General features: G+C 36.8%; 2 protein-coding genes across 3 annotated transcripts; one reads left to right on the top strand and one right to left on the bottom strand.

Moving 5' to 3' along the window:
• Positions 1-852: 852 nt before the first annotated feature.
• LOC136260383 (uncharacterized) lies at positions 853-5,662 on the bottom strand. 2 transcript variants are annotated; one of them, XM_066054095.1, is made up of 6 exons: positions 5,336-5,662; positions 3,555-3,812; positions 1,933-1,993; positions 1,503-1,876; positions 1,324-1,447; positions 853-1,073 (listed from the first exon to the last, which is right to left on the bottom strand). In XM_066054095.1, the coding sequence occupies exons 2-6, from the start codon at positions 3,580-3,582 to the stop codon at positions 962-964; spliced, it is 699 nt and encodes a 232-aa protein (XP_065910167.1). In that variant the 5' UTR covers positions 3,583-3,812; positions 5,336-5,662; the 3' UTR covers positions 853-961. The 2 variants fall into 2 exon arrangements, with proteins under 2 accessions (XP_065910167.1, XP_065910168.1); XM_066054096.1 differs by lacking the exon at positions 3,555-3,812.
• LOC136260382 (T-complex protein 1 subunit beta-like) lies at positions 5,610-20,337 on the top strand. The gene is made up of 19 exons (XM_066054094.1): positions 5,610-5,728; positions 7,284-7,352; positions 7,942-8,007; positions 11,303-11,423; positions 11,752-11,828; positions 12,034-12,146; positions 14,698-14,722; positions 14,777-14,878; positions 14,929-15,004; positions 15,916-16,016; positions 16,068-16,133; positions 16,261-16,322; positions 16,393-16,496; positions 16,713-16,804; positions 16,971-17,127; positions 18,905-19,008; positions 19,060-19,159; positions 20,015-20,156; positions 20,217-20,337. The coding sequence occupies exons 1-19, from the start codon at positions 5,726-5,728 to the stop codon at positions 20,242-20,244; spliced, it is 1,608 nt and encodes a 535-aa protein (XP_065910166.1). The 5' UTR covers positions 5,610-5,725; the 3' UTR covers positions 20,245-20,337.
• The last annotated feature ends 910 nt before the right edge of the window (positions 20,338-21,247 follow it).

Here is a 21,247-nt window from a genome sequence, read left to right on the forward strand (position 1 = left end):
ATTGCTCTAATAACTTGCATTAATGCCATCACAGGGGGACATCAATTTAAGTTATTTAAATCATTTTCAAGATTAAAATGTAACCGATCTGATTATTTTTTTAACAGGATTCTCAATGACTGGAATGGTTTACCTGACTATGTTGTAAATGCTAATTCAATTAATTGTTTTAAATCATTGTTAGATTCTCACTTAGCTAATTCTAGATTTATTTTTGTATAGCCATCTTATGATTGTACAAATTCTGTGTTGACCCGGTATACAGGCAGTGCCTTTATCGGTAATTAATAATACTAATACTAATGATTCAGCCATTGTAACATGTGAATTTGATTGGTTATTATACTTGACAAGATATTTAAAATTGACATTATATTATACATCTTGTTTAGGTCATTCAGATGTAAGGAAGACGTTCATCATACAATTGAGTGCAAAGCTAGAAAAATTTCATCCCGACCACATCCATCTTGCCTGGGTGTGCCCCTCCTCCTTCCAGCTCCTGGATCCTCCCCCTGTGTATGCATGTTAATGTTTGGGGTGGTGAATTAAACATTCATTAGTCATGATCTGTCAATGATATTAAATGGCCATGGACTGCACCGATAAGAGCTCAGATAAGAGTAACATATCTAGGAATAACATAGACTTTAACTCAAAATGAGTAATACTAAACAATGTACATTGAGGTATAGTACTGAAACTTCAGTGACTTACTGCATGTGTAATGGTATGTACATTATATCAATATGCTTACTATAGTTATGTATGCATATAACACCTCTGACATCAAGCTCCAACACTCACTGTATAACTTGAGTCTCTGCAAGTACACGCTAGGGTAAACATATATATATGCATACACATTAGTGATACATGTACAAATTTTCACTTAATAATGATCCAAACATACAAGTAACAGATAAAACAACTGAACATCATTCATAAATTCTTCTGTTTGTCACACAAAGTTACTCTTCATTTGACTAGAGCTAAATTGCATACTAGCATTGAGTTGCATCTCATCTGTTATCCTTAACTTGCACTGCTTGCAATTATGAAAAAGTGGTGTCCTACACAAACAGATGATATAACAAATAAGAGAGAATTAAGATAGACATATAGAAAGGGTGAGGTCACACGATGATCATAATAATTTATTTTGGCGGTTTACAGTCTATACATGCAGCCACACATTGCAGTTATTGTTTGAAAATGAAAGTTTGTTAAATCAACAGGAAGCAGTAAATTTATGGCCAGCATGCAAACATGCATGTTTATAATAGACACAACAATGTTAACACACTGTGTATATATAACTACCTGCCCTGAGTCTGCTTGAAGAGAAGGAAGACAAGCATAACGATCAGTACAAATGTAGCTAAAATGGCTGCTGTTGTAATTACAATTGTTATTTTGTTGTCATTGTCATGTTTAGCAGTCATTTCTACAAAAAGGACATTAATTTACACTATATACAACACCATCGAGTAAAAACTCACCCAATAGATGTTTTCTGGTATCACAAAGTGATTGGAGTGATGAGTGGTAGTTAGTGTTAATTTCATCAGCAGAATGCATGTTTACAATCTTCACTGCTTCATCACAATTGTCAGTTATGTAGTTGAGACATTGAGTGTCATGGCACAAAGTGATATGTTGTTCACCTCCATCACACGGAGGATACAAGAACACACAAACTGAAAAGAGTAACTGTAGGTAGCAGGTGGAGTTGACATCTTCATAAGATAATCCATCTGCCCATTCAGACAATGCTATGTTAATGTTGTCATAGTCAGTAGTTTCAGTCACATAAACCAAAGAGGAATAATTGTAGAACTGTGAGCATAAAGATTCCTCGTTGAGTGAATCACAACTAATAACAACAGATGATTGTTAAGACATAAGCCGCTATTTCAATAAACACATTACCTCATCTTGTTGTGAGAAAATTCAATCACAGTTTGCATGTTACAGTTTTGATTGTATCCATCTGAATATGTGACATGTTTCACAATAAAACCATACACAAAAATTAAGATAGAATATGCCAAAAGCTAATAGTATAGATAGTGGCTGACAGCTATAGGCCATGCTTACCTCTATAATCTAACACTCATTGGGGTATGAAAATTGTGCTGGATTAGCAAGGATGTCAGATTATTGAGGTAGTATATTATATAGAAAAGGTATTTTTGGTATACAAAACAATGTTAGGTACTCTGGATTATAGAGATGTTAGGATTAGAGGTTTCAATGCACACACTTATGAAATGCCTGCACATATAAAATGGCAAAACAGGGAATATGATTCAAATGAATACATGTACACACAACAAACACGGTCATCTCAACATTTAGGTTAAATTTTTTTGGTTCCATAGGCGCTTGCATGGCCCTATTAATTATGCAAAAAAAGTACATCACACATAATTATAGCTATGTGACATCATAGCATGCAAATTAGCATAATTATTTGTTGCATATTCCATTTGGCTTACGGCAAAGGCAAGCTGCAAATGTTCCTGCTGCCACAATCAACACTACTAAGGCTAACATAGCTGGCTATATGTACCAACTCCAGTAATAATGACACTTGCATCAATTATTTCATCAATTTATAGTTGTACATGGTACCAGGATGTATCAATAAGCTAATAGCTACTTACTAGAATGACATTGTTGACCACAGACCCTATCATGTGGCCTCAAGGATACCTTATGAAAACAAACAAGTGTGCATGACCATGCTTTGAGGTATGTTGCTGATTAATTGCAATGATAGTCACAAGGGAAGCTTGTAGTCCTCTGAAGTGGTTTATGTTTGTATTGATTTGTTTGTGTACACTTTCAGTTTGTATTGCTATTGGAGCCAGTGTATTTGTTATTTTAAACTGCACGTGTAGCATGGTTAATACATGCATAAACTTTTGGTGGAGGCTATTATACACAAGACATATGTATTATGTATGTAATTCCAATACATTTACAAATACATACATTTAGCAAAGAACAGCACTGCTGTCTGGCATTAAGGCTTCTTGAGTCTGCAGTGATATACAGTGAAACCTGTGCATTAACACCTTGGGACTAGTAAAAGTGTCCTGATTATCAAGGTGTCCTGATTTTCCAGGTCAGTTTACAGGCTAAGGGATACTTTGGGACCATTATAAAGTGTCCTGATTATGCAGGTGTCCTTATTTTCAAGTGTCCTGATTAGCATGTTCCACTGTATAGTCCAACTGATAAATTCTATGTATACTGATCCAACTCCAACAGAGTAGGCATAGCTGCATGTGTTGAGTACCATAATCGGGAACATTTCTGACAGGATTTTTCAGTTGTAGTCTTTACATCTCCAATGCAGGAGATGTGGGAGGTGTAACTGCACAAACCAACAGTTTCAATGTTACAAAGACTATAAATGTTAATCATGAAAAGACAGAACTGCTGTGATAGCTATAGTTCTGTTCCATTGAATGAAAATGCATGCATGCTGGTGGCTATGAGCATGACCATTTGGGAGCCACTTTACTGCAATGTTAGCTACATACCATTTCTCGCAATCCCAACTGTTGGCATTTTAAGTGCCTCTAAATATTTTTCATGTGGTGGATGCTTGCATCTTGTAACACACTTGCAAAATTAATATTTGATACTGAGCAGTCAGCGCCCAGGAAAAAAAAGAATGCTTCAGTCTTTGTGTGGACACTAGTATTGGCGTATAGGAGTGATGCAATAAATAATCCATGACATATGATAGTTGCCACTGATTCTGGATCAGATTTTCATGGAAAAGTGAATCAAATAAGCTACAGAAGAAAATCGGAAGATACTTACACACATCATTTCAAGGTTGAAAATTCCTTTATTATTATATTGACAATATAATGGCAGGAACACAGGGTGAATAGTCCTCCAATAGCATCCCATTACCTCAGTTGACACCCATTAATTCTCACTACGTTAGTGCCAAAGCAGGTTAGTTTGTAAAGTCTACAAGTTGCAATGATTAAGCAAATTGATGTCCATTCTTGTGGCAAATTCTAGTGTTAACTTATTCCTCCACTGACTAATCAAGTATTCTGACTATAATTAAGCTCTGACCTCTTGTTACTTGAAAACTGGTAGCTTTGTAATAAATTTAGCTATATTGATAACGAAAACCATGGCAAGGCTAAGCAACTCACCACAGTGAGCCTTTAAGTTTTTTTTTGCAGCTACACAAACTAGTAGAACCACAAAAATATCTGGTAGCTTAAAGAGTAGTATTCTAAAATATATAGGCACAATGTACATCAGTCACCAACACTGACACAGATGGGACTCTACCTCAGTATACTAAACCGGCCTCACAAGGGGTACTCATTAACAATAGTCCTACAGAACCATCTGCGACCATCAAATCAAGTGATAAAATTCAAGTGAACAAGAGTCGTCAAAAGTGGCGATCGCCAAAAAACAAACCAAGAATTTACGAAAACGTGTTAAATTGTCAAGCAATCAAGGCCCTTTTCAGGTGTAATTAAGCTATCAAAGATACATTTTTGTAGATCAAAAACCTTGATTCCGGTTGCAGGTGGCTATTGGTAGTGACTACCCCTTGCCTCTAGTGTCACGTAGCCAGACCCTTTTCATTCTTTTGTGTGGGGGCAAGGAAAGAAAAGGATCTGGTGAACATAGTATAGCATCATCGTTGGCCTATCCTGAGATGGTGGGGATTCTACTGCACAGCTTCTGGATTGTTTGTGGGTGTGAATGACATGTTTTGCTAATATCATTTGCGTCCTGTTGCCATAGATATAAAAGCAGTAGCTATGGTAATAGAATGCAAATGATGCAAAGATCAGCAGATCACTCTTTATATCTAAAGCAACAGGACACAACAGTTAGCAAACACGTAATTCACACCCACAAACAATCCGGAAACTACACAGTACAATCCCGGGATAGGCCAATTACGATACTATACTATGTTCACCAGACCCTTTTCTTTCCCTGCCCCACACAAAAGAAATAAAAGGGTCTGGCTACATGAGACTACCTTGCCTCAGAGACCTCAACCTGTAAAGTCCACTAGGAGTGAGACCTGAGGCTAAAATGAGTGAGATCCCCTCAGTGTTTAAAACATTTTTCTGCCATTTTCTTGTGCTATTTTAAATTTTTAGCTATCGGAGCACTGTTTTGTGCCTTTCTGAGAATTAAATCACGCGAGAGCTCAATTTTCAATGCGCGAGGTGGAAAACCATGCATGAGGTAACAATCCAATGAGTGTGTCTCATACATATAAATGCATGAGAGTTGAGATGTCTGTTAATTGCCTCATCATGTTTACCATTTCTTTATACAATACTGAGTTGACAACCAGCATAGATTCATAGTAAATACCGTGTACAACCAGTCACTGAGCGCAACATCTCACGAGCTGCTTGCAACATTTCACAAACTTAGGCTAAGGATGGTGCTTTGCAAACAGCATTGAAACAGGATGTCAATATTCCCTAAGTGAATTATGCCTGAGCAGATAAGCACCCGGCATATCTCAAGGAGCTTCCCTAAGTGTTGTTACTGTTGTCGTTCCAATATAGGTTTCCAACTCTGAATTTTCGATTCAACAAAGCAACCAATAAACCGCCCATTTTGGTGCTCTCTAAATAGAATACCGATACCTCGTGTGTTACTCGTGTTACCTGCTAGTGCACTGTGATCTTCAAAGTCACTGAATATGGTAAGTTATTAGTGTTAGTTTGTTCCATGCTACTCTCCGTTTATTACTTTCCGGGTGGGCTCGACTTAGCGAATTTACACACCACGTTGATGACTGTACATGCATAGGTATCGATATTGTACTTACAACCTATGGTGCATGAATAGGGCAACTATTTGTTCATGTAGAGATTTGTTGGTGAGTTTGATTACAAGCAACTAATGTACCTGCAACTAACACGAGTTTTATGCCTGACCTGTACAACTCTTCTGGCGACAGTTTACTACTTGACAAGTGAAAGTAGATCTGCCTTCAGTGTTTTCTTGATGACTGTTGTAATTGATACTGTAAATATTAGAACCAAGAAAGCAGGGTTGGCCAAGGGGTAGATAATGAGCTAAAATTGTCTTCGAAATTTCAAATATGACTGCCCATATTTCAAGGTGTATTTCAATTAATACTTCGTAAAATTCAGTAATTTGAAATCAATAAATCCTTAGATTACCATGAAAATTTTGTCAACTTCCGTTACATCTGTTCAATCGTCAACTTTCATCTTAAAAATGTACAAAATTTCTATCATATACTTCATCTTTCAGAAATAATTTAAGAAGTGACCTACAAAATTTCAGGGTCCTCGGGATTGATACCTGAGTGATGTGCCAGTGTGCCCACCCTCATGTAATTAAACTCCATGTGGTTAGAAGAGCAGTTGGTGGTTTAACCTTCCCCAAGTTGGATTTCAACAACTATAAAAGATGTACGAACTTTAATTCTACTGGTTTCTTTTGTGTTTTGATTGTCAATGGATGTCATTGTGTTTTGTCCCCCTCTTGTGAAGAGTATAGGAGTCTAGGAAAGTAATGTTAAAGTCTTTACAATGTCATGAAGTCTTGCACTGTACTATTGAAAGATCTATCTCACCTAACGAATAAACCATGAAAATTTCAGAGAATGAAGATGACATGTGAAAGAGTACTAAGTAAACTGATTAACATTAATGATCCACACCATTGGCTATTTATGACTGTCCAGACCAGAAGACACCATTTTCCCACACAAATCAACACTCAGAGTGTTGCATGGTGCATGCCAGTTGCCAATCTTGTTCTATTGGTTCTTGTATCTACACATTGAGAAATGTGCAATATAGAAGCACAGGAATACCATGAAATAAAATGGCGGACAATCAAGAAGAAATGCAGTCGCAGATAAAACTTAAGGAATGACTTGGCCACAGGTTTGAAAAGAACATTTTTATCCAGTCAAGACATTGACAAAATTATAGAAATATGCGCATAGGTGTTCTGCTTTTTATATGCAATGTACTTACAATTTGTAGATGTCCATTTTTGTCTCATGTTAGGCAACCATGTAAATTAATTGTAGCACAATGAAATGTTCTTAGTAGTCACCTAGATATATTGCAAGTTTCTATTACCAAGGGTTTGTAGCTGAGAAGAGTCTGTTTTATGTACTTGTGGATAGTAGTCAGTAATACAGTAAGTAATATAGTGTTCATAACATACACATAGTTATTGTTTGTTACGTTATCAAGTTGTTTGTTCATTGCTAGGCATCATTACAGCCCATCAGTGTGTTCAAGCAGCTAGCTGAGGAGGAAAAGGCTGAGACTGCTCGTCTGGTAAGTTGGTATAATGATGGAGCCGATAGTTTGCAAAATCAAAGTGGTAACCAAGAAACATATTATCATACAGTACAGTAGTACTGTACGGTACGGATTATGAAAGTTTAGACTTTCCCACAAAAGAATATACTGATGAGAAACTAGCCTCACAATGGCAGTGATGATTTAGGCATGGTCAAGTGCCTCCTGTGAAAATGCTTCCACTACAAAAAAAAATTTGTGAAATTTTCTACTGGTTTACTATTCATTGTTAGGATGTGTTTCTGCCCAACAGGCCATCAGGTGTCTTGTAGCATACCACAGTATGTATTTTTTTCCTCCTTTGTGTTTCATTTTTCTTTTTGCTGACAGCACAAGATGTTGATTCGTGCAGGTGCATTAATGGCCTCATGTATAAAGTAAAAATCTTCATGCCCCACATTCAATTTAAGCAGAATGGTTGTAGGCTAGCTTCACATATTGCTTTCTGTGTAAAGAAGAATTCTACGGAATATAAAGTATTGCTAGCTTCGGTTAAAGCAATGAGATAGCTAAGTTATAATGTGTCATTCCATATAGTTTAATAGTCATTATGATATCTGTCTAGTCCTCCTTCATTGGAGCTGTGGCCATTGGAGACTTGGTCAAGAGCACACTTGGTCCTAAAGGAATGGTAAGCTTTATTGTTGTAGAATGGATGTACAGCCATAAGTTCAGGGTTCCTGCATGTGTTGTGTTCTGTTTAATGACATTTGAATAGAAATTACACTAGTGATGTTTGGTATTCATAGAACTGTACCTAAGTGATCACAACTTCACTGCTTTACTGTACAGTGCTCATTGGACTTTTGCATAAATAACTAAATATGTTCTGCAAACTAGGGATGTACCGATAGAAGAAAACTAAACCGATCCAATACCGATCCGATATGAGATAAATGATTTTAAAATCTTTACAATACTGATCCGATATACTGATATAGCAAAGTGTAACACATTAAGATTGAAATTACCAAATATGGGATGTTCAACTTTATTTTAACTACTGAAGACTGACTTATAATCACTGACTAAGCAGGGTGGTGTGGCCTGTATTCACAACTGAGACAATAAGACACCCACAATTGGCCACAAATATTTTAATACATGCTCCTGCCAAGTGTATAGTCTCGTCCCCAGCCACCCACGCATTTGATCACACGAAGGTCGTCTGGTGACATTAGTCCAACTTCTTGGCCCAGGAAGTGTGCATTAATAAAGTATACACCTGAAAAACTAGCTTAGTAGTTGTCTAAAGGTCTTCTTTGTCGTTGATTGTTGTTCTAAGTCGAATGCTAAGAAGGTTTTCGTACATAAAGATAAAGTTTTAATCGGCATTCATTAGTTACTCCAGCGATTTTTATAAACTAACCGACTTCTTTAAGTAAATGAAAAGTTTATTCATTTGAATGTAAGCATGAATGAGCACAACAAACATGTTTTGTAGCAATATTCCACTAGGGCCAAGAAAGTGGACCAAAGTCATCAGACAACCTTCATGTGATCGAGCACGTGGGCGGTTGGGGACGAGACTACCAAGTGTAGTCCAGATTACTCTGCATTTCAATGGCTTGTAAAGATGGCTGTTGTTTTTTGTTGTGCTCTTTATTTCATTTTGTGGTTGCTTCCCAGACTAAACCCTATGATTATTTGTTGTGTGATTGGTAACTATTGTAGCAGTAAAACAGCCAAATACATGTACTTATATGGCATCATGTCGCGTGGTGTTTTTAAACAAGAAAGATAACCACTGTTTTCCAGTCTTGTTCACTGAGTAATGTAGCTTAATCAGTGCACAATGTCCTCAGATAGTTCAATTGTATATCAGTATATCGTATCGGTTGTTAGCAGTGATATCGGCTTCCACTAATATTATAACATTTCTATATTGGGTACCGATACGATATGTATCTGTATATTGGTACAGCTCTAGTAGTAACCACACTAACCATTGAAGCTGTAGAATAGTACCGTATAGTAAATAACTTTGGTTGTAAAAAAAGTTTGGCGAATACCGACTATTGCAAAATTGGTGGATGGAGCTTCACCTGAAATTTTTTTATAATCAATTATAGAACGTAGTTACCACGTACTGTACCAACATTGCTACACGCAAGTGCAAATAATTAAACAACTCGCCAATTAAGGGGCATTGCAGAGTTTCAATTGCGAGTTTTATCCTTCACAGTAAGGGATGATGACTGACGATGGAAACAACTGCCACACCCCTTAATTGGCAAGTCTTAATTGCTAGCATGTGGTGTTGTTGCATTCGAGTGGTAGCTATTGTACAAGTGTAAGTATCATTTGCTGGTTCTTGTAATATCGAGAGGATTTTAGTGAACTCTTGTGGGGCAATGAACCTCGTGACAATTGAAGAGAACGCTTGGAAATACCCACGATACCTGTCAATTCCCATCCTTTCAAAATGGCAGGTGTATGGCTAATCTGCTCATGTGATTGCTAAAAATAATTGGCGGATAAAACTTTGGTGATTGCAATGCTATTTGCCAAATTCTCCAAATTTGCCAAAGTTTTTTACTATACGGTGATGATCATACTGGCTAAATACTGTAATATCAGATATAAGTATGATACACTGTACCTTACTGTGTCAAATAATTGAAATAGTCTTGCCAAGTAGAAATTGAACATAAGTACATGTACTGTATAGTAAAAAACTGTGGCGGTAAAAAACTTTGGCGAATTTGGCAAATTGCATTCAATTCGCCAAAGTTTTTTCGCCAATTATTTTAGATGAGTACATTGAGTAACTATATAGAACTTGAGATGAAGAAGGTCAGCTCCTACCACCACGCAATAAAGATCGAGCTGACTTTGGAGATCTTCCTATAGGAATGTGTCCCACAGTTGTAAGCACTCCTTGGGATAGCATTTCCAACCGACTTCCCGTTCACACGTCAGCTAGTTCATTGTCTGGCGATGAATTTGACCAGATATACGAGATAACCTCTGCTACTGGAGTTCATAAATACGGTCGCTCTCGGCATCGCAGGAGATAGTGAAGCACACCTTAGCTAGCACGCCGTTAGATCAGTAGCTACAAAAGTACTGTTACAACAACAACACTAGCTACCTATACACTTACTAATTAATTGATGAGCTGACACCTTGTTGTAATATCCTTACGTATACCATACATATAACAGTAAAAACTTTGGCGAATATGATTTCAATCGCCAAAGTTTTTCCTCCTATTTTTTCAAAAGAGGGGTTTTGTCGCACTTTTTTACTGCCAAAGTTTTTTACTATACGGTACATAGACATTAGTGATGCCACGATATATTGTATATCGCGATTATCGTGATAGTAACATTTCAAGATAATCGTGATAGAGAAAAGGCTATATCGTGATATAAAAAACACAAATTATTTAGTGAAAAGTGACTTGATATTTGCAAAATATGAGGATATTTCTCTGGCAACATGTGGTGATGCTTAATAAACAAGTGTCAACTTTGTCACATCATTAGATAGACTGAATAAAACTTGTCCTGTGAAAACATTAACATATTCAATTCATTTAAGATTATTGTGATATATAAACCCATGGTATCGTGATTAGTGCTGTACCCCTACAAAAATGTTTGTCACTGGCAATAACTGGTTAATTGGCTCAAAGTGACCATCAACATCCTGTCATGCTTTGAGGTTATGTTATGATGTTAACACTTGTCAGCAGGGGTAATTTATGATTTACCTAGTGGGTGGGCAATAACTGGTTTAAAGGTTTCTTCACCAGTTATTGGCTGACCTAGACAACACTGGTTAATAACTGGTTAATTGGACACTGGTGTACAGCACTAATTGTGATTATTGTGATATGAAAATTTTCATATTGTGGCACCACTAATAGACATGTTATGTACAACATCATTGCAGTTCTATTTGTTTGTGTCTTTTGTTAGGACAAAATTTTGATGGCCACTTCTACTCATGGCGGCGAACCTTCCATGGAAGTGACCAATGATGGAGCAACCATCCTGAAATCAGTTGGTGTGGACAATCCTGCAGCAAAAGTACTTGTTGGTCAGTATTGTATAAATCTGATGTATGTAGCAAAGAAATACTGTAGTAAGGAGTACATGTTTGGGCTATTCCTGGTATTTTTACATAAATCATAACGTGGCATTTTATACACATGAGGTCATGTGATAGTACAAGTGCTTTAGAATGTATGCTAGTACTGGAGCTGTCATACTTAAAGGACAGTACTGGTACTTTTACTACGTAGTTGTACTTAAGTATATATAGGTAAAGTTCAGGTCTGATATACAGTTTCACAAGTTGTTATTTTCTTAATAGGACTTACACTGTGTGGTTAATGTGTGCCTCATGTGTTTTCTCTTTCTTGTAGACATTTCAAAAGTTCAAGATGATGTCGTTGGTGATGGTACAACATCCGTTGTGGTATTAGCTGCAGAACTGTTACGGGTAATAAGACATTAACCTTTTGAAGTTTGGTTGACCTAGTTATCCAAACTCTTGATCGTTGCATTCATGTAAATGGAAATGTTTGTATGGATGTAAATTGGGTATGTCTCAGGGTAGCTGTTGGTAAATGACCCATTGTCACTGTCAGTTAGTCAACAGATTATTTGCTTTTAGCTGTTCATTGTGACATTGTTTATTGTATTAGGAGGCAGAGCTGCTAGTAGCGTCCAAGGTTCATCCTCAGACAATCATTGCTGGATGGAGGAAAGCTGTGGATTGTGCTAGGAAGGCACTAACAGATGCTGCCGTTGATAATGGGTAGGTGATTAACCTGTGTCTGTCACATGTACAGTGATGTGCACAATTGTTGTGTATACCATGAAACAGTAGTGTGGCGTGGCGTAAGGTGAGAGTTTCAAGAGGCTGAGCAAAGTTTGGTGAACTGACACGATCAGCCATATTTGCTAGGTTTTGCTCCTTCATTAGAGTGTACTTGTAGTAATAATCTAATCCAAAACAGCCAAGCTGTAAAAAAAGAGTGCGGCCCTCAGTAAGGCTATGGTGAAAAAAGATGTGAAATCCAAGGTGGCGGCCAAGAAATGGCTGTGATGGTAGGTTAATGGTAAAAATTTTAATGACGACAATTCAGGTGAATTTGGTGCCGCTTGGTCTTGGCACAAAATTCACCTGAATTGCCGTTATTAAAATTTTTACCATTAACCTACCATCACAGCCATTTCTTGGCCGCCACCTTGGATTTCACATCTTTTTTCACCATAGCCTTTCTGAGGGCCGCACTCTTTTTTTACAGCTTGGCTGTTTTGGATTAGATTTCACTTTCTTTTTGTGTTTGTATACCCCCCAAAGCCGGCAATATGGCCGGCTTTGGGGCTTTTTAACTTATCTTTTTTTCTTTACCACAGGAAGAAGAAAAAGATGAAGCAGATTTTAAATACTTTAGTAAATGTACAAATTATATATATAATACATACAGTTATTACATGTCAATCATTCCCTACGGATAACTTGTTTGCAGCTGATCTCTCTACTGGGTAACTTGAAATGTAGCTGAACTCTATACAGGGCAATTTGCTTGTAGATGAACTCTCTACAGGATTCTTTCTACAAGGTGACTTCTTCTAGCCGAACTCTTTACAGGGTGATATTTTCGTAGCTGAACTCTCTACAGGGTGATTGATTTTTTTTGCAGCTGAACTCTCTACATGATTGTTTCTTTGTAGCTGAACTCTCTACAAGGTGACTTCTTCTAGCTGATCTCTCTACAGGGTGATTTGTTTGCAGCTGAACTCTCTACATGGTGGTTTCTTTGTAACTAAACTCTCTACAGGATGACTTGTTTCTAGTTGAACTCTCTACAGGGTGATCTGTTCATAGCTGAACTCTGTACAGGGTGATTTGTTTGCAGCTGAACTCTCTACAGGGTGATCTGTTCGTATCTGAACTCTCTACAGGGTGATTTGTTTGCAGCTGAACTCTCTACATGATGTAGCTGAACTCTCTACATGATGTAGCTGAACTCTCTACATGATGTAGCTGAACTCTCTACAAGGTGACTTCTTCTAGCTGATCTCTCTACCGGGTGATTTGTTTCAAGATGAGCTCTCTACAGGGTGACTTGCCTGTAGCTGAACTGTCTATCAGATTAACTGTTTGTAGCTGAATTCCCCACAGAATAACTTGCAATGTAATATAATTCTATAATGGAGTAAGTTATAAACATAGCTGAATGCTTTATTAGGGTGACTGTTCTATTAGAGTATCTCGATCTCGCATTTGTTACACATAGTTGTGTTTCAAATCATAACTCAGTGGTTTGTAATGCAATTCTTCTGTACTACTGCAAGGACTTTCTATGATGATTATTCCAGCTACATATTGATTTTCAGCTCATTGCTCTAAGCGGTTTGCCTGGTAGACTTGAAAACTAATAGTTTTTTTATTCATAAAAATCGATCGCGTAATTTTGGCACAGGTTGGGTTTTGTGTCATATCTCCATGGTCTTTATCTCGATTCCTTTCAAACCACAAAAAGGCACTCCTACAATAGTTACTCCATCTACATATCAATTTTCAACTCATTCCTCCAAGGGGTTTACCCTGTAGGCGTGACAGACCTTCAACCTTATTTTACGCAAATAATCGGTCATAACTCCGTGAATGTTCATCAGATTCCTAACAAAGTTGGTATGGAGATCTGCCTTAATGAGCCCTTTAAGTGTGCCAAATTCAGCCCAATCCAAGCACGCATTTGTGTTTTATAGCAGATTTTGCGAAGTGTGCGAAATGAAGAAAAAAACGAAGAAATTAAAACAAAACTTTGTTCGCTCGTATCTTGGAAATGACTGGAGTGATTTTCTTCACATTTGGGATGTAAACTCCCTTAACTGGCCGGCACGTCTGTAGCAAATTTGGTTCCAATCGGAGTAGGGATCACAGAGCTACATAGGTGTGAAAATTGCGTTTTCTATCTTCCTGTTAATATACTCACGGTGTGGCGCGCCGGCTTCATAGGCCACACAACACACTACCGTGTGTCTTGATAGACATCAGGACAATTGAGAATGAGGTCTGAAACCTTAGTATGTTAACCGACCTAGAAAATCAAGTCACCTGACTCTTTTCGTCAGTTACAGGTTGTCATTATCCTTAATACACAGGTTTCACTGTACATTCCCGTAAGTTTATGACATTGTGCCAAGCAGTTTCTACCTTTGACCCAAGTATTAGTTATCAATACCATGCTATATGTAGTTGTAGGGTCTCTGTATGTGTGCACAAGCACACACATGTATCTATCACAATATGTCTCATGTGAGCTCCCATTCCAATGTTTATATTTTTGCTGTAGGTCTGATGCAGAGAAATTCAAACAGGTAGAACTAGTTTGATGACTCTCCTAATTGGTACGTGGTTTTGTCCCCATTTAGGATTTGTTCAACATAGCATCTACCACTCTGGGATCAAAGATCCTCCACCAATATAAGGATCATTTCTCCAATTTAGCAGTTGATGCAGTACTACGACTGAAGGTTGGGCATTAATTAGAGTTACCTGAAGACACTTTATTTTTGCTGTGTAGGGTTCAACTAATTTGGAGGCTATTCAAATTATTAAGAAACTAGGAGGAAACTTGAGTGACTCCTACTTGGAAGAAGGTACAATATAACATACTGTTTGCGTGCTACTGCAAACTGAATCTTTAGAGTACTGTATAGTATAAACAATTGTTGTATTAGAATAAACGAGTATCTATTAGAGTATCTCTTTGTTGAGAAAATTATAATTATAGTAACTTTGCCATGCTACAATAATATTATGCACAACCTTGGTGATGCATGCTTTTTAATTGTCTAAACAATTTGTGATCATCTCAGTGAAAACCCATCTAGTTTGCACAAGCATGTGTATTGAGAAAATTGAAATTTAAAAATAATTTGTAAAATTATGCATGCTACAAGAAAAAAATACGCAGGTTTTTGTTGGGCCAGTACTCGAACAAAGAAGACTCAAATTGATTAAAACTATATACCATCTTATTCGCCTACTCTTGGGGAGTTTGAAAATCTTTGTTTCATTTATGTAACCCCAATGGTTAGTGTGTCACGTGCGTTTGTTTACAATGCGGTAGACGTAAACAAAATTGTTGCTGTTTTTTCAACAAAACTGCCTTCATATGCCTATGCGCAAGTGACTGCAGGACTAAAACTATACCCTGGTTAATCTGCCAATCGATGGTGAACATTGTAAGCCAAATTTCAAGCCAAATTTCAACTTTGTAGACTAATCCAAACGGAAGGTATGGCTGCGAATGCAAGTGCCTGTAGTTTATTTTTAGTATAGTCACTGTACAAATCGATTTCCTTGTTCTTCCTACTTTCTAGTGCTGTAATTCCAAAACTACTCACCACAGAAGGCTGAAAATGCAGATAATGCAGATAATTTTTTTAAAATTTGGAGGTTGTGTGAACTAGACGGGTTTTCGCTGAAATGGTCACATTTACAACATAGGGAACTTATTCAAATATTATGACTACACAAGTTACTATTGGACCTTATATTTCTGCAGGTTTCTTGTTAGAGAAGAAAATTGGTGTTAATCAGCCGAAAAAAATAGAGAATGCTCGTGTGCTGATAGCTAACACAGCAATGGATGCTGACAAAATAAAGGTATCAATTTGGTGACATGTACATCAGTTGTCAATGTTAGTAATGTACTAGATATTTGGCTCTAAAGTTAGAGTTGATTCAACAGCCAAAGTTGCTGAAATTGAACTAGCTGAAAAGGTATGTATATACAGCAAAATGTTATAGTGTATGCGTGCTTGTGTGGGTCACATGTGACATGTGCTTGTGAGTATGTAATGAGTTTAGTACCACGTGTGTTAAGTACAGTGTAATTTACTTCTTGCAGGAGAAAATGAAGGAAAAAGTGGATATGATTCTAAAGCATGATATAACATGTTTCATTAACAGGTCTGTTTCTGTTTGTATACAAGCACATATTGTATGGTCATTAGCATGATGAAGTATCTGTTGTTTGTAGACAACTCATCTACAATTATCCAGAGCAGTTGTTTGCTGATGCTGGAGTGATGGCCATAGAGCATGCTGACTTTGAAGGAGTAGAACGACTCTCTTTGGTGTTAGGTGAGACACACTTGTAATGATGCACAGTAGTATTTGTGGCGGATGTTTGCTGATTATATCCTGAGTTAAGATTATATAGTTATGTCTCTCTATAGCAGACAGTAATGGTGTGGGGTGGTATTTTTAGGATTTAAATACACTTTGTTTGTTTAAGTGTTTTATTGATACACAACAACAGCATGATTACACTTTAGGTTTTGTATGTTTGTTTTGTAGGTGGAGAAATAGTGTCAACATTTGGTAATCCAGAGAAGGTCAAATTAGGACGATGTAAACTAATAGAAGAAGTTATGATAGGAGAAGATAAAGTGAGCACTGTACTTGTTTGTGAGTATTGTTATTCTGTATACATCAGTTTCAATATTGTAACTATTATTTGTATAGTGTAATTCATTACAGTGGTACTACTGTATGCTACCTGCTGTTGAGCAAAGTAATCTAAACAATTAACAGAAAATTGTTTTGTTCTATTAGCTGATCAGATTTTCGGGAGTTGCATTGGGTGCTGCTTGTTCCATTGTGTTGAGAGGAGCCACTCAACAGATACTGGAAGAGGCTGACCGGTCCATGCATGATGCCCTCTGCGTTCTTAGTCAAACAGTGAAGGAAACGAGAACTGTGTTTGGAGGAGGTAGGCAACATTAATCCTTTGTGTTGTGCAACAACTCACTGATGATCAGTTAAGTAGTTCTTACAATACTGTATACCGTATTTCGCTTTATTTTCGTGCAAAAAAATTTCAAATTATGGTAGTGTGCATAGTTGATGGTGATGTAGTAGAAACATAATTATCTGAAAGTAGTGATTGCATTATTAGAGTATTTTGTTGCTATTAGTGTAACTGTATGTTCTATTAGAGTAACTGTATGTTCTATTAGAGTAGTTTGTATACAAATGAATATGCATGAACAAATTCACTTCTTTGAATATATTTCTGATCAAATGGCAAACGGGTGGTCAGATAATGAAGGTTCTGCTGTAATTTTAATAAATTATTAATTTTAAAAATGAAGTAGGGACCCAAGCGATAAAGTAATGTAACAAAAGATGAATGATGGTGTTACACCATAGCTCTGTGAGAAAATCCCTACATTGGCATGAAATTTTTAAATATACTAGTTTGCTTAGTTTTTTTTTTATAGTATACAGCTATACATGTGTGACTGTCAGATCTATGGTATTAGGGTGACTGCTGTATTAGAGTATCTGGAGTCACCCCTTGCCTATATTCCAAGGGACATGGTCACTTCCTTATTTTCATCATGCTATCATTTAGTATAGCTAGACCAATAAAGGGGTGAGGTTATTGTGTTTGAGTAAATAGATTAAGAGATGTGGTCTCCATGCTCAATTGTTATTAGATGATTAATGGGTGTGGTCTCAAACCTATCAAGGTATCCACCGGGTATCCACTATTTTTTACAGTAACATAAGTGGCAAGTGCTTTAAATATATTTGTGGCATCTAAATATGCTGCTCAAGGAAAGTGTTGATATGGAAAATTAATGCCTCGATATGCCTGATATGGTTTCATTGCGTGAAGACGACCAAGCTGATTGAAGATAAAAGAAATGACAAGGCACAAAGGGCACACTCATCGGAACACAAAGGCACATGCCTTTGAGTTTGTTATTGTGGTGTTGTAAAATGGTGGCATGCACTGCTTTGCTTGGCCTCTTGTCTTGCGACTGTGGTCGGGCAGGTTGGCAGACCAAAATTAGAGTTTTTTGGCATTTTTAAAAAATTCTGTATCCAGCAACTATTATTCTGTAGAAGTGATTTATGTCACATGACATGTCTCTAGGGTGATATTTAAAGGCAGCATTTTAGGCAGCGCTTATCACTTTAGGGGCAATCCCTACTTAAATAGCACTACTGTACTGTTTGATACTTGATTATCTGAACAGCTTGACATCATTTTGGTCAATCAGTGGTGTTTAGATAAGTGACCAGATAGTTGTCCCTTTGTTCAACTACTCTAATAATACATACACATTGACTGCAAAGTACTCTATTGAACTGTCATTTATACATTCAGTTAATCCAAGTACTCATTTTATACATAAGGTTATACCTGTTGTTTATGTTCAAACTGTTCTATTGTAGAATAGCTTTTCTTTGATTACCAGCATTGCATCACTACTTTCCTTCATCTAAATTGTACTGTATAGCCAAGATACGAAATTTTTGCCATTTTCCAGAGTCTGATTTGCTAGAGTCTGATTTCCAGAGTATTGATTTGCTGTGCACATCAAATTTACTTATTTTGTTGATTATATACATTCCTTTAACCACATTAAGCAAGTTAGATCAGTGCTTCCCTGGACTACTGCTTTTCAGAGAAAGCCCTGTCTTCCCCATGTAGAATATTGTGAAACACTTCACTGATCTTTGATGAATTTGTATAGGTTGTTCTGAAATGTTGATGGCAAATGCTGTACAAAATCTTGCTGCCCAGACTCCAGGAAAGGAGGCCATTGCAATTGAATCTTTTGCCAAGGCACTACGACAAGTAAGCTGTGTCATGTGTATTGAAGTTGTCTGTTCAATTTGTTTTGTGTAGTTGCCTATAGCAATAGCAGATAACGCTGGTTATGATAGTTCTGAATTGATATCTAATCTGAGAGCTGCACATGCTAAGGGAAACACCACTGCTGGACTGGGTTAGTTTGTAGCAATAAGTACATATGTCTTTGCAGTGGTATAATATATCATCAGATCTGTGAAAACCCAACAAGATCGCACATTTTTATTGTAAAATATTTCTAGCCTACATAGCCAATTGTATGCTCTAGCAAAGTTTCAGCCTCATATGCCCAGAACTTTTGGAGTTATAGCTCTACAAAGTAGCAACAACAGAAAGATCGATTTGAGTGTATAGGGAAAATAGATTACAGGTACTTACTAAAGTGATTGTAACTTATGATTGCAACAATACACTAACTTGTAACTTTAACCATCATGGTCATGAATAGAGAATCTATTGCCAGGTAAGTTTTGACCACAGACAGACGAAATCAGTGAAGAAAGCTTGATTGCATACTATCTCTTCGACATGATGTAAGCAAATGGCCTACATTTCTGTTGGTCTACCACAGCAAAACAAAGATTTTCAAACTTCTCTTGAGTAGGTAAATGAGATGATAATTATCCAGATTTTACCATTAGAGCCTTTCTTCATAAAAGAACAAAGTGTTTATGGATTTTTTTTTTTTTAATAACAAGTATTTTACCCATTGTAGTACTTTATACTGTAAAGTTCAGATCCAGTCACATTATTATAGACTCACACATGATTGTTGATATAGTGAGACCCATCTGTTCTGGTACCTACTGAGCCAGATTTTTTACGACCTCATTATTAAGCAGGTCACTTGTGCTTACATGAATGACACATTTGGAAAATGTCAATTTGACTGGCTTAGACAGGTGTCCTATTTGTATGGTAACTTGTTTAATCAGGTATTTTGGTATAAGGGCTATTTGGGGATTGTTGAGACCATTTTTATCATTTACAGATATGGAGCAGGGAACCATTGGTGACATGCAACAATTAGGAATCACAGAATCATTTATTGTAAAACAACAAGTGCTCTTGTCTGCTGCTGAAGCAGCCGAGATGATTCTCAGGGTAGATGACATCATTAAGGCTGCTCCTAGGTAATTCCCACTAAATATGGTAAATAATTTAAAACATGATTTTTTTTTTTAATTTTGCAGGAGGAGAGTACCGGATCATGGTCACTAGTAAATTATAGGACATGTTATAAGACACCATAATAGTTGTATAGCATGTTTTACTATATCAAATTATTATAAGCCAGGTTGGTATTCCAATATGTATAGGTATACTGTATTACCAAAAAAATACATTTATAAACTGTATACATAATAGCTTTTGTGATGTGTTACTAAACCCGTGATACTGTTAGCATCAGTCTAGTAATAACATTAAGCGTCTGAATAACTAACTGGGGTATTTTCTCGAGGTGGTACTTATCAATTAGAAGTAAGCATCCTTGAAAAGTACCAGCAGATGGGCCTGTGCTAATATTGAAAACATAGGCAGAACATAAGACTACCAACAAGAACTTGCAGTGTCACAAGTCCTCTATAGTTCTGGATTACTGCTAATGTTGTTCTAGTCCATAAAAAGGTGATAATTATCTTCCTTCCAATTATTGTCCTGTCTTTAAAACTATTGTGATTAAGGTGATGGTGCATCATCAACTTACAATCTAATAGCTATCCTTATTTTTATCCAGTCCCTGGGTAATGAATGAACCAGTGTCAATGGAGAGCTAGAAAGTGGTCACCAGCTTTAATGATTGCACTGGTCAGGACTTATCATGAACCACGGTAGTGGTTCATAACAGAGATCGCCTATGTTTTTTCCAAAATCCTAATAGAACACTCAACTTAACACCACCTTAGCCTCAAAAGAAGCCTTAGAAGTTAATTTGGAAGGAGTTTAGGCCCACTAGCAAAGATAAAGTCAAAAGGACTTAATAAAAGTACTTTTTTTAAAGAACTGAAATCTGCCATTTTGTTCATATTATTATTCTTATTTTTTTCTCACAGGGCTAGAGCAAAATATGAGTACTTTTTGGGGATAAAAACTACATAACTTTCCTTCCTATGTCTTTCTTCACGTCCATGGCCTATTTTTCAATGTATTTTACAATGATAACACCCATGCATTCTCAAGCAATTTTGCTTCTTGTAGGTTCACTTTGCCATTGATCTTCTGA

The sequence above is a fragment of the Dysidea avara genome, chromosome 7, assembly GCF_963678975.1.
Source record: "Dysidea avara chromosome 7, odDysAvar1.4, whole genome shotgun sequence".
Lineage (NCBI taxonomy): Eukaryota > Metazoa > Porifera > Demospongiae > Dictyoceratida > Dysideidae > Dysidea > Dysidea avara.

What these genes read in the sequence shown, in the direction of transcription:
- LOC136260382 (XM_066054094.1), top strand. An exon ending in GAGAACTGTGTTTGGAGGAG is followed by an intron (nt 17,128 to 18,904) that starts GTAGGCAACATT and finishes GAATTTGTATAG; the next exon opens with GTTGTTCTGAAATGTTGATG. An exon ending in TTGCCAAGGCACTACGACAA is followed by an intron (nt 19,009 to 19,059) that starts GTAAGCTGTGTC and finishes TGTTTTGTGTAG; the next exon opens with TTGCCTATAGCAATAGCAGA.
- LOC136260383 (XM_066054095.1), bottom strand. Translation starts at nt 3,582, where the DNA reads ATGCCAACAGTTGGGATTGCGAGAAATG. An exon ending in AGTTGGGATTGCGAGAAATG is followed by an intron (nt 1,994 to 3,554) that starts GTATGTAGCTAA and finishes TCACATATTCAG; the next exon opens with ATGGATACAATCAAAACTGT. An exon ending in TACCAGAAAACATCTATTGG is followed by an intron (nt 1,448 to 1,502) that starts GTGAGTTTTTAC and finishes TCCTTTTTGTAG; the next exon opens with AAATGACTGCTAAACATGAC.